The sequence below is a fragment of the Hyaena hyaena genome, unplaced genomic scaffold (genome assembly GCF_003009895.1).
Source record: "Hyaena hyaena isolate Hyena2069 unplaced genomic scaffold, ASM300989v1 scaffold_459, whole genome shotgun sequence".
In the NCBI taxonomy this organism is placed as follows: Eukaryota; Metazoa; Chordata; class Mammalia; order Carnivora; family Hyaenidae; genus Hyaena; species Hyaena hyaena.
Genome location: NW_024081093.1, coordinates 907759 through 920529, shown reverse-complemented (window position 1 = coordinate 920529; position 12771 = coordinate 907759). Strand labels below are relative to the sequence as shown.

Sequence of the window (12771 nt, the reverse complement as noted above, 5' to 3'; positions counted from 1 at the left end):
AAGATGTTAGCTACAACTCAATATACAAAATAACTGAATGTCTCTTAAAAGCAATAATAAAAAGGAAAACAGAAATCTAGAAAATATAACCTTGAGAAATACTCTCTGGCGAAAATTCTGCTTCTAGCTAACGATGCAACATGTCGGTACAGAACTAGCTCTCTTGCCGAAAAGTGGATGGAACATGCAGAACAGCTGTTTCTAGATAGTGGACAGTGGACAGAGCAGGACTGTGGTTCTTGAAAGAAACAAATCAGTTGAGCAGTATAATCAGCACAGTTTTGACTAAAATATACTTTCTGGACCATGGAGAAGGAAGAAAGAACCCAGGCAGAGCAAGACCGTTTCATTGAGTTGAAGGAGAAACAGAGATTGGAGTTTCCGTTTCATTGAGTTGAAGGAGAAACAGAGATTGGCGTTTCGGAAGGCTGAAGTGGTTACAGTTTGCAATGCAGAATCCGGAAGAGTAGGGAGAGGAATAGCGAAAGAGCTCTAGAGATCCTGCTGCATAAGGCATCCCACGAGCCTCGCTGAACACTACTCTGTGCCCGTGAAAGGTGCAGCTCCCCGGATGGGAGAGAGCTGCTGCTGCTGCTGGAAGCTGCTGCTGGTAAACAATAGCTCCCAGAGCTCCTTCGGGCTGGGGGAGGTTCAAGTTCCGATGGGTCAGAATGCAGAAACCTCGTTGAACACCCCGGGCATTCACAGAGGTCCCAGAAAGGCCACTGTATAGGAATAGTACTAAACTGGTTCTAAAATAAGGCTCCTTTCAATAATAAAGATCGAGCTGATTCCCAAGTACATCACCTGCCTGCCAGAACAAAACTCACTTTTTAAAGGAAGACCACACTGTCTGCTTGCTTCTCGTTTGAGGTTCCTCTTTGCCCACAAGTTTAGACATTAGAAAACTGAAAGTATAACTGAACGCTAGTAAATAAGCCTGAGTCTGAGTTCCTCTTTGAATCAAGAGCATGAATTTTTGGAGCTAAGTGTATCCCAATGGTGTACTTTAAATAAGATATATAGAAAGGAAGCAGTTGTCAGAACTGTGAGTGATCTTTCCAAAGTGTTCTAACTAAATCATGCAATTAATGACTGAATTTAGTTGTTTAACTACAAAATTGGAAAGAAAAGATAGAGATCCTTAGGGTCACCCAACTAACTAGCATGTTATAGACGTGTATTTTCAGTCAAAAATTCTGGAATCCTACACCAAAGATGTAGGAGAGTATTGCTGACCAAAAAAAATAGTGGTAGTCTCGTTAATAGAAATAGTGGCTGTCTTGAGAAGTAGTGATTTGGGTAAAGATTTTGAACTTGTTTGTAAAATATGTTGAATTTAAAATTGATATCAGGGCATCAACTAGACATATCTGATGGATAAAGACTAATAAAAGTCAGGGCAATCAGGGCTGAATGTTTTTACCTGTCAAGATGATGGTTAAATTCTGAGATCAGATGGCTTGGCTTTGCCATTGTAAAGTATGGTAAAATGCCAGATTTCAGCTTTGGACTAGACAAAGAGGGGGGAAAAGAAGGAAATGAGTAATATTTGCACTTCCCTTTCTCTTTTGTTTTTCTGCTGTTAGAACTGGTTAAAATAAAAAATAACAATAACTTAAATAAAAATTAACTCAAAGTTAATTCAATGAGAATATTTTTTAAGTAATTCAATAAGATTTTTAAAGATCCTACCTGTACTTAACAATAACTTAAAAATCAAACAAACATAAAAAACAAACAAACATTCTTTGGTCTTCTTTCGTAGACATCTTTCAACAGTTTTGGGAAACAAGTTTGATCATGGCGCTGAAGCCATTGTCCCTACGCTTTTTAATCTCGTCCCCAATAGCGCAAAAGTCATGGCAACTTCTGGATGTGCAGCTATCAGATTCATCATTCGGGTAGGTTCTTCTGCCTTTCTCCCGGTCTCCTCCCCTCTCTCTTTTTTCAGTATACTGAAATAAGTCTTTGGTATTGTTATTTATTTACTTATTTATGAGATAAAAGAAATATATGCTTATTGCAGTTATTGTAGAACATTTAAATAATACAGAAGATTACAGAGTAAATACACTTGCACTGAATGTGATAGATACACGTGCATCTACACTTAGGTGTATGTGTGTATGCGTAATTATGTTATAGGTAGTAATGGGCAACTGTAAAACAGTAAAATGTTGTAGGCCATGGTATAGTAGGCAAATTCTTAATATTTCTCATCCTCAGTATCTTGAAGGTGCCTCCCAAAAAAGTTAAGAAAAATAAATCCCCCCCTCTTGAATTCTATTCTTCTACAGTTAATCACTCTAGCCATTCAGTATATACTTTTCCGAACTTCTGTTTTATGCCTATACAAACAGTATTTATTACAAAATATAAATACTATATACATTATACTATATTTAAATGTATAAATAATACTTTTTAACTTGGTTTTTCAACTTCATGTACTTGGGCACCTTCCCTTTTCTATATGTCTAATTTTTCTTAATGTCTGGATTGGTTCTCTGTTAAAAGGCATTGACATTAGGTCATCCCTGCCGTTCTTCGTCCTGAAGTTTATGGGGTCCTTTTTCTCCATCCTTTACCAGCACTGTGTATTATCAGTCTCTTCAAAATCTTATAATTCAATACTTGGAGTATTATTTCATATTCTGTACTTTGTATTTCTTAGATTATCAGAGACATTGGTATTTTTTTCCTTTCACAATTCTTCTGTCGATTGCCAGTTTATACTCTTGGTACAGTTTTTTCTCCTGATTTCTAAAGTCTTTTTATATATCATAAGTATATTGATTCTGTGTTATATATGTCGCAGGTACTGTTTTCTACTGGTCAGTTCTTCAAATATTGTTGAAACTATTGTTTGTTATATAGAGTACTTTTAAATTTTTATGTGTTGAGACAGTGCTCCTTTTGTGGCTCTTGTTATAGTTAAAATGACCTTCCCTATTTCACAGTTATAAAAATATTCAATTATTTTAACATTTTAATAATTTTGTTTATGTTTAAATCTAACTGGGTTTCGTTTCTGTGTGAAATATAGATATCTAACATGATTTTTCCCCCCAAGTACAAGATCAGTTGACTCAATGGCATGTATAATTCAGTCTTTTTTTACAATGGCAGTATTTCCATATAGTAAATTTCCATAAAGTATATGGGTTTGTTTCCTGAGCTCCTATTCCGTTTCTTTGACCAATTTATTCTTTCCTAACTAAGGGAATAAAATTTCTTTCTAATACTGCTGCACCAGAAGGCTTTTTCAGTGATAAAATCAATGGCTCTTTAAAAAAACTATGAATTTATCTGTGAAGATGGTCCTTCTTTTCTAGTTTAATATTTTTTTAAGGTTCTCTAAATCTAGAAAAATAGTAGAAATTATTGAGGTCTTTGTTTTGTCTTGAGTTTAATGGGAGTACTTCAAATATGATATTTGATGCAGATTTCCTTAGATACTCTGTGTTAGGTTATGGGAATTTACTTCTATTCGTATTTTGCTACATTTTGATCAGGAATAGATGTGAAATCTTGTCAGCTATCTATTTAATGTCTTTAGAAATGGTTCTGTCTTTAGTTAGCCATTGTACATTCATGAGCTGAATTTTGCTCGGCCATTGTACGTCATGGTATTGCTAGATTCATTTGGCTAATACTTAAAATTTTGGCATTCATTTTAATATATGAGTCTTTTTAGGATTTTCTGTACTTTTCTTCCTTTATATATTTTATTATTACATTATTCTATTGTTATGGCTTGCTGACCTTGGAAGTTCTGTAATAAGTTTTCAAATGTCTTAGACCCTGGGCACTTTTGCATTTCATTTTGAATTGTTGGTTACTTGTATTTTCTTACATATTCTTTCCATATTTAAGAATCTTTTGCGTGAGGTAGTATACTGTTTTCTCTTTAAGGTAAAAAAAAAAAATGCCTGTACGTAGCACTGTGGTTCTGTTACCTTTTTTTCTTTTTTTTAAACTTGCCGGGGGCATTGTTTGTTTTTTTTATAAGCTTCATATTTTAGTTTTGTTGGTTCCAAGGATGTTCTTCAGTTTTTTATAACTTTTTGTTCCTAAAAGTTTCTTAATTTCTTTCTTTGACCTGCTTTGGCTCCTGCTTTCTCCCCCCTAGATCTTTGTAGTATGTCCTAAGATAATTTGTTACAGTTTTTGTTATGTGATATTTCTTTATTCACTTGTAATTTTCATTTCAACATCCTCTTTGACTTACATAATGATATTTGCGTTTTCAGATGGTTCTTTCGTTGCTCTTTTCCTTAGTTTATAATTTCATCACATTCTGATTAGAGAATTTGATTACACGGTTTCTTCAGGCAATGTCTTGAATTTTGTGTCTCAATACATCATAAATTTATATAGGTGGTCTTTTAGTACTTACAAACTATGGAATTTATTTATAGAGTACTTTGTTCACCTCTAAATCCAACTTGATATTTTATATTACTCCAATTCTTCATGGTCTCGTCTTTTAAAAAGGTACTTTATCTAGCAAATTCTGATTCTAGTTTTTGTCAATTTCAGTTTCCTAACAGTTCTTGCTTTATTTTATGTATGGTTAAAGTGTTTTACTGTTGCCGTTTTGAAATAACATTTCTTCCTATAATTTCTGTTTTCTGTTCCTTGTGCTTTTTCTTACTTGTTTCTTATTTTCTTAGAAGTCCCTTATTCTTTATCAGTGTCAAGAATAGAACCTGTTTTACTTCCCCCACCTTTTAAAAAGTTTACATTTACCTAATTCATGTCATTTTTCCCTTAACCATGAAATTGAACAAAAACATTTTCATTTTCAGAGATTGAAAATTGTAGGTTTTTACTTCCTTCATTCCTGACCATTGGTTATCAGTAAGCTCTCACCAACCATTTTTTAACTGGTTCTGAGTAATTTCTGTTGGGGTTAGTGTGTTCTCAGTTTTCATGTGTATTCATCTTTGCATATTTTAAAATGCCCTTAAGAAAAAATAAAATAAAATGCCCTTTCTTTGCCCTTACAGAACTAAAAAGTTATACCCTAGGTTCATATTCCTTTTTCCTCAGAATTATTTACTTTTCATTCAGAATTATTTTAACCGTTGTGTCTAAGAAGTGAGATACCATTTGTTTCTTTTCTAGAAAAACAAAAAGTAAAAACTTGAGGAAGCTTTACGGGTGTTCGGAGTTTTCCCACAGTAGGACAGCGGGGGCTTCTAACTTCATCAGCGCTTTCCTTCCACAGTGTCTAACAGTTTCTGATGAGGATGAATTCTCCTTAAGTTATGTTAATTTTTATGGTTCATTTATTTATTGCTTCTGTTTTCTTTGCCAGTTTTTTTTTTTCCTGTTACTCTTATTACATAGTTTTGGAACCTTCAGTATCATTTATCATTTCTTGGATAATTTTTTGTTTTTTGTCTGACAGGTATATGTCCTCAAGGAAAATTCCTTTAAATTCTCCTTATGTGACAATTTCCTATGTTGCCATTCTGAGGCCTTATACATCATACGTTGTTTTCAAATTTCTCATTTTTCATAAGCTTGTTTCACGTTATTGATGCACTATCCTGTCATGTCGCTGAAAATACAAATCACGTGGTGGTTTTATGTTATTTCCTGTTTTCTGTGTTTTGTTGGTCTCCCGGAAGACTCCTTCCTTAGATCGCTCTCTTCGATATCTAACTCTTTTTTTTTTTAATTCTAAAGAAGGTTTTTATTTTCCAGTTGTCCACTTAAATTCATAAGTTAAAATCTAAATTGTCTGATTTGGTGTTCGGGTGAATGCTTTATCGATAATTGTAGTGTGCACTTTTCACTTCCCTCTGGAACGGCTCTCCCTGAATATGGCCTAGCAGTAGTTGAGTCCGTGTGCCTCCCCACACGTGCCACTGTGTCCAGTGTGTGTTAATCAGCAGGAGGGTTTGGGGGAGGTTAGGAGAGGGCAGAGAAGGTCGGTAAGGGAAGACCTGGGTGGCGTGCCGTGGCCGGGGAGCCTCCTCGGGCTTTAACGCTGCAGCGCTGGTTCGGAATAGGCTCCTCTGGTGCTGCGGGAGCAGGTCCACAGAGCCCCGCTGTGGCGCGCGGGGTTCAGTCACACACGGGCCAGCACTCTGTCCCGTAATTCCCGTTTGGAACAACGTCAGGTCTCTAGGTGGTTTCCCTCCAGGGCGGCTGCGCCAGGTTTGGGTGAGGGAGCTCTGGCAGATGCAGGCGGGCCGCACGTGTTCTTCTTCCGTGACGGACTCTTCTTAAACCCAGACTGGAAGGCGTTTAGCAGAAAGCCTTCGGCGGCAGAGAGCTGCGCTCCCAGGGGCCTGCCCCGCCCACGGGGCCCACGTCCAGCAACGAACCGATGTGCAAGTTAACGCTTGGGCCATTTGGAGCCAATTCGAGACTACTCTGCAGGGCTGGTTTAACTGCAGAGCTCCCTAATGGCTTCTAGCAAAGATACCCTGTGGCTGAGTCACAGATGGATTTCTTCCTCTGCCTGTTGCTGCCTGCTTTGCCCCCGTCCACAAGTGCTGATCCCAAGGGCACTCGCAATATCCCGTGCGCTAGACTTCATCTCAGAGCCTGCTTGCCGGCTTATCTGGCCTGTACCATTAGCTCAGGAGAAAAATAGGGCACTTGAAGCATCAAGTATGTATGCTTAGAGTACTATTTTATCCTGCTGTCTGTTGTGTACTTTTGAGTGTTTTCTTCACTAGCGTGTAAACTTACTAATAGAAATCAAAAGATTATATGTGTTGAACTTCACCTGAATTCTAGACAGCTGGGGTCCAGCCACAGTGAAACTGCCATTTAAATCACCATTTCCAAGCGCATTCCCAGCACTTAGGTGCGCACACTCCCTCTGGTTACGCGCTTTGATGACCCAGTAGTTACTCTCCTCCCCAGCAGTAGCTGCGGCGCTTCAGAGTTTGACACACGCACGGACCGTCCTCCTGCTGCCCCTCCCCAGAACGCACTGCCCCGACAGTTCTTCACAGTTACTGATTAACTTCTCCTACGCACTGTTACAGCCACATCTGTGCTTCTGAGACTGTCTCATCTCACTGTGACTTTAATTGGGGAAACTGTTTCACAGGTTTGATTTCTTTCCGAATCTCATTTTATGGTCTTGTGGTTCTGTTCTAATATATCTAAATAGTTGGTTGTAAGGCAAATAGAAGAAGGGATTGTGTGAAGTGGACGATATTTTTCAACCTTTTCTAAAACATCTTTTTCAGCATACTCATGTACCCAGACTTATACCTTTAATAACAAGCAATTGCACATCAAAATCAGTTCCTGTAAGGAGGTAAGTTTTGAGATAAAACAAATTTAGCATAGCTTTAATAGTATGTTTAATTCTTAATTCTGGTGTGTAATTTAGTCATCACAGATTTCTTGCCTTCTAGAAACTGTAGTAAATTTTTTTTAATCTTATGTCCTACAAGGAAAAATGAAATGACCATTACAACCACCCATGTTTTTCAGTTTTCTCCTATTAAGCTTTGGTTTCTTTGGGCCGCTCGTTGCCTGGTTTTCAGAGGGAATGGAGTCTGGAGGCAGGCCTTTGCTAGAGCGCTGCCGCTGCCACTGCACTGTCCTACCTCGGGCAGGTTAAACTGCTCTGCGCAGCAGCGTCTACGCGTGTTAGTACTGCTGATGCCAGGACTCCATGCAGTGGTGAGGATTGAATGAGGTAGATGCACATGAGCAGAATTCATTAGTGTTTGGGACAGAATGAACAGCCCTATCAGGTCAGCCTGTCAGTCTTTCTCTGTCTGTCCTTATGGTTTCCGCTGTTTTTAATACCATCAGATTACCATCAATACTAAAGACAACAAAAACAAGATTTGTACACTTGATGTTTAAGAAAATTGTGAAGAATCAGGGGGCGCCTGGCTGGTTTAGTCGGATGAGCACGCCACTCTTGATGGGGCGTGAGTTCAAGCCCCATGTTGAGTATAGAGATTACTTACTTACTTTACATAAATAAAGAAATAAATACATAAATATATACATACTACAAAAAAAGTTGAAGAATCGTACTATGTGATTTCACTTACGTGTGGAGCCTAAAAACAAAACAAATGAACAAACATTCATAAATACAGAAAACTAACTAGTGGTTGCCAGAGGGGAGGGGGATGGGCAAAATAGGTTGAATGGGATTAAGAGGTACCAACCTGAATTATAAGTAAGTCACGGGATGTAAAGTACAACATAGAGAATATAATCCTACTGTTGTTTACCTTTGTATGGTGACAGGTCATAACTATTGTGAGCATTCTGTAATGTATCACTAGGTTGTATACTCAAAACTAATGGAATACTGTATGTCAACTACGATTAAAAATAAACTTTAGAAATAATTTTAAAAAAAGACATTTTTAAGTACCAGGTTTTATATGCTAATTTGATGCATGTACCCATCTTTTTTGAATTCATCTTCTTTTCTTGATTTCAGTTTCTTAACTGCTTTAGAATTATGATGGTTTGATTTATTTGATCCAAAAACCATCTCAAACAATTTTTGAAAGACCGCAGACATGAGAAAATCAAACTACATCTTTATATTTGCAGTGAAAGATGTTTACTTCAAAACAATGTAAACCGTAGTCCTAGCTGATCATGTTTTGATATTGCTTCTATTGCTATATGCTTATAAAATCTGTTCTTACTCATTTGGTCATTATTGCTTGAGTAACAAAACAAAACTGTGGAGAATCTCTTTTTACTTGATAGATATATATATATATTTAAGCACTTTGACCGCTAGGAAGAAGCTGAAAGAGGTATTATTGCCTTCAGTGGTTCAGAGTTTGGGTGATAGTGTTCCGTCACCTGTGTCTCACGTCCAGGGTCAGCAAACGACAGGTCGCTGGTCACGTCTGGCCAAGTCTAGTCATATGCAGTCTGCAAGCAAAGACTATTTCATTTTTGAAGGGTGGTTTTAAAGGGAGAGAGAAGAAAAATACAAGTTAGAGACTGTATGTGGTTCAAAAAGCTTGAAATATATACTGCCTGGCCCTTTACAGAAAAGGTTTGCCAGTCTCTGTCTTACGTTGAGGGAAGTAGTAACTAGAGAAATAGGAATGTGACACAGAAGAGGGAGTCAGGAAATGCATCAAAAATTGCCTTGAGGGGTGTCTGGGTGGTTCAGTTGTTTAGGTTAACTGTCCAGCTGTGGCTTAGGTCACCATCTTGCAGTGTGTGGGTTCGAGCCCTGCATCGGGCTCTGTGCTGACAGCTCGGAGCCTGGAGCCTGTTTTGGATTCTGTGTCTCCCCCTCTTTCTGCCCCTCCCCCTGCTCACTTGCTCACTGTCTCTTTAAAAAATGAACATTAAAAAATATATATAATAAAAAGATGAAATTGCCTGGAAACTGGAAAGTAAGTCCAGAACTGTAGGGGAACTGAGTGGGTGTGAACTCTAGGCAGAGGGGTAAAGCTGCCGAGTGCCACAGAGCCATCAGACAGGCCATGGAGGCCAGAACTCATGATAAATGCATGGGTGCGGTAGGAACAGAGGCTGATGTGGGTGGGGTGGGGCAGTCAGAAGTAGGTTAAAGTCAGAGTATAGATGGCTTTGAATGACCACAGAGAGAAATTTTGACATTGCTTCATACTTGGACAGTTTCTGGTACGGAGGTAATGTCATCCATCTTAGTTTTTATTTCAGCTACGGCCGATGATAGAGAGGAACGATGAGGGGGGCGCCTGGTGGCTCAGTCAGTTAAGTGTACAACTCTTGGTTTCAGCTCAGATCGTGATCTCCTGGTTTGTGAGTTAAAGCCCCACTTTGGGCTCCATGCTATCAGTGCAGAGCCTGCTCAAGATCTCTCTCTCTCTCGCTCTCACTCTCTTTCTCTCTTGCTCTCTCTCGCTCTCTCTCTGGCCCTCCCCTGCTTGTGCTCTCCCTCTTTCTCAAAATAAATAAATAAACTTCAGGGGGAAGAAAGGGGAGACAATGAGAAGCATTGTCACTAATGACATAATTAATGTCACTAATGACATAATTAATTCCTAATTAAGTAGGAATTCTTGTAGCTTGTGTAAGAGGGGCAGGGTCTGAAGTAAGCTGCATTGATGATAACTGATTGAAGATTTTTATCAGTAAGTAAATTCAAAGGGTTTGGGGTGTAGAAATGAGAACTTGATCATTGGATATAGGTGAGGAGGTGCTATCAGGTGCTTCAGACTGGGAGTTCTGGAGGCAGAGTGCTGGGGTTGAGGTCTTGTCACTTTGGGCAAGTTAATTTAACATTTCCTAAACTGTACACTATGGGCTAAAAGAATGGATTTGAGAGGGTAAGAATTAATCTGTTCTTTTGTATGTAGTGTTTGAGTTGACAATCTCTGCCTGTGTAGAGATGGCCATGAACTGGTTGGAACTTTGACTTAACAGCTGAATAAAAGAACCAGTGCTGGAGGTAAAGGACCAAATGCCAGAGGCATAGCTAGTAGTCAGAGCTAAGGGTGCAGATGATACAGGTGAGGTGTCCCAAGTAGAGACTGTGAAACAGAAGTGGGCTGAGAAGAGCCCCAACCAGGGGAGCACTTTTTTAAGGGAAGGTGGAGGAAAAGTGTTAATAAAAGGAGAAAAATTGGGGAAAACTGTGTCATCAGATGCCAAGAAAGAAGAGAAGCTCCAGAGTGAGACAGTTGAAGGAGTTGAGAACTAGAGGATGTAGGAGGAACTGTATAAATGCTTGATTAGAAATCATATGTATGTATATTTAAGAAAACAAATGTGGAAATGGAAGATCTATACTGTCTTTCTTGGTCACCTTTGTATGTCTTCAATTTCTAGTGCATAGTAGGTGTTTGATAAGTACTTCTTTAAATATTAAATTTTATATTTGACAAACATTTTAAGTTAAAATCATGGGGAACCCTGAATGTTTTATAGAACTGTTTAGCATAGGAGTAGTTGGAACTTTAAAGTAAGTTAAGTATTTGACAGTAACAATAACTAAAAGCATAGGCTGCCTGAGTGGCTCGGTTAATAAGTGTCCGACTCTTGATTTCGGCTCATGTCATGATTTCGTGGATCATGGGATCAAGTGCTGCATAGGGCTCTACCCTGATAGCATGTAGTCTGCTTGGGATTCTCTCCCTCTCTCTGCTCTTTCCCTGCTCACGCTTTCTCTCTCTCTCTCTCAAAATAAATCAGTAAACCTTAAAAAAAAGATAATCTAAAAATATCTTATACTTTAATGCAGAGAACAATGTACAGTAGAATAAAGCGTTAATTAACAATTAGTTTTAAATAAATATCACTTAATACAGTGTTATAACATTTAGTTATAATTAACTTATTTTTCAGGCGTTCGTTTGAATTTTTAGATTTATTGCTACAAGAGTGGCAGACTCATTCATTGGAAAGGTATGTATTGACTCTTCCTGCTTCCCGCTCCCCGTTACCGCCAGTTCTTTAGAAGTTGATGGTATTGGTTTTGCCTTATTTCTCCTTTTGCTTAAAAGCTATTTGTACTAGTTTTCCTTTAAAGCTGTAATGTAGTATGCTTCCTCCTACTCGGTGCAGCTAGAGTTTTCTTCTTGTGGGGTGAATGAGGATCTCTTAAGTTTAGTGGATTAAATAAGATACTGCAGGTTAAACTGGACAGAAATTTCAAAACGTATCTCCAGACAAGGGACCTAGATTACCTGAGGTATAATTAATCAAGTAATGACTGATTTAAGATGGAAGGAAGACACTTCTTTTCAGAGGAAAGAGATCTGAAGAAGATAGAGGTTCGCTGGGCAGTTTCTCCAGACCAGTTGTCCAGTATCATTGGTAAGGTGCACGCTGGGCGGTGCCTCACGTAGCTCAGAGACGAACGAGGAAAACATAGGCAGCCAGCTGGCTGGTTGGCTACATGCATGGTGTAATTTCAAGTTTGAGGTTTGGAGTATACCTCCATTTGCATGGAATACGTTGCTGATTTTCCATTTTAATGGAAAATGGTAAAACCTATTCACAGCCCCCCCCTTTTTTTTTTTTTTAAGAATAAGAGTTTGTTTCATGTAGGCATAATATAATTCCAAATTTCCTTTAAGTTCTTCTGTGGCAGCTACTATTTAGTTAGTTCATATCATCACTGACCATACTATTAGCATATTATTTTCTACAATGGTGGGTTAGTGATGAACCACACTGAAGGGTTTTGTTTTTTATTTGCTAAGAATTTAAAATTTGAGTACTAAACATTTATACATTATTTGGACCCCTCATAAAAAGAATTATATTCAAGTTTTTAATGTTTGACTTGTCAGGAGGAAACCATACATGAATGAAATATGTGGGGTTATTATTAGATTATTAGAAACTCGTACAGTCTTGGATTATTATGCACTAATTCATCTTTTTACCTCCCCTGCCCCTTTGTGAGTGATTTGTGACATATAGGCAGTAAGTATGATTTGTGGCGAAATAACAGTTTTACTCCTGCATCTGAAGTTGTTTGGGGCACCTGGTTGGCCTAATCGGTGGAGCGTGCGACTCTTGATCTCAGAGTTGTGAGTTCGAGCCCTTTGTTGAGTGTAGGGATTGCTTAAAAATAATAAAATCTTTAAAAAAAATAATGAGATGTTTTGTTTTCATAGACATGCAGCTGTCCTGGTTGAAACTATTAAGAAGGGAATTCATGATGCTGACGCTGAAGCCAGAGTGGAGGCAAGAAAGTAAGTCTGTACTGTGTTGTCGTCACATCTTAAACAGAGTTGGATCTTTTCTTTGAAGGGAATTATACTGGAAGAATGAAAATATCAGAAGCGTCTCAAGTAT

General features: G+C 38.2%; 1 protein-coding gene across 24 annotated transcripts in view; it reads left to right on the top strand.

Moving 5' to 3' along the window:
* Positions 1-12771, top strand: part of CLASP2 (cytoplasmic linker associated protein 2) — a 180867-nt gene that overhangs the window by 80796 nt on the left and 87300 nt on the right. For all 24 annotated transcript variants that reach the window (XM_039253708.1, XM_039253706.1, XM_039253705.1 and 21 more), the window contains 4 exons: positions 1769-1904; positions 7224-7294; positions 11311-11370; positions 12591-12668. In XM_039253708.1, coding sequence (XP_039109639.1) covers positions 1769-1904; positions 7224-7294; positions 11311-11370; positions 12591-12668 — 345 coding nt within the window. The remainder of the gene's footprint in view (positions 1-1768; positions 1905-7223; positions 7295-11310; positions 11371-12590; positions 12669-12771) is intronic.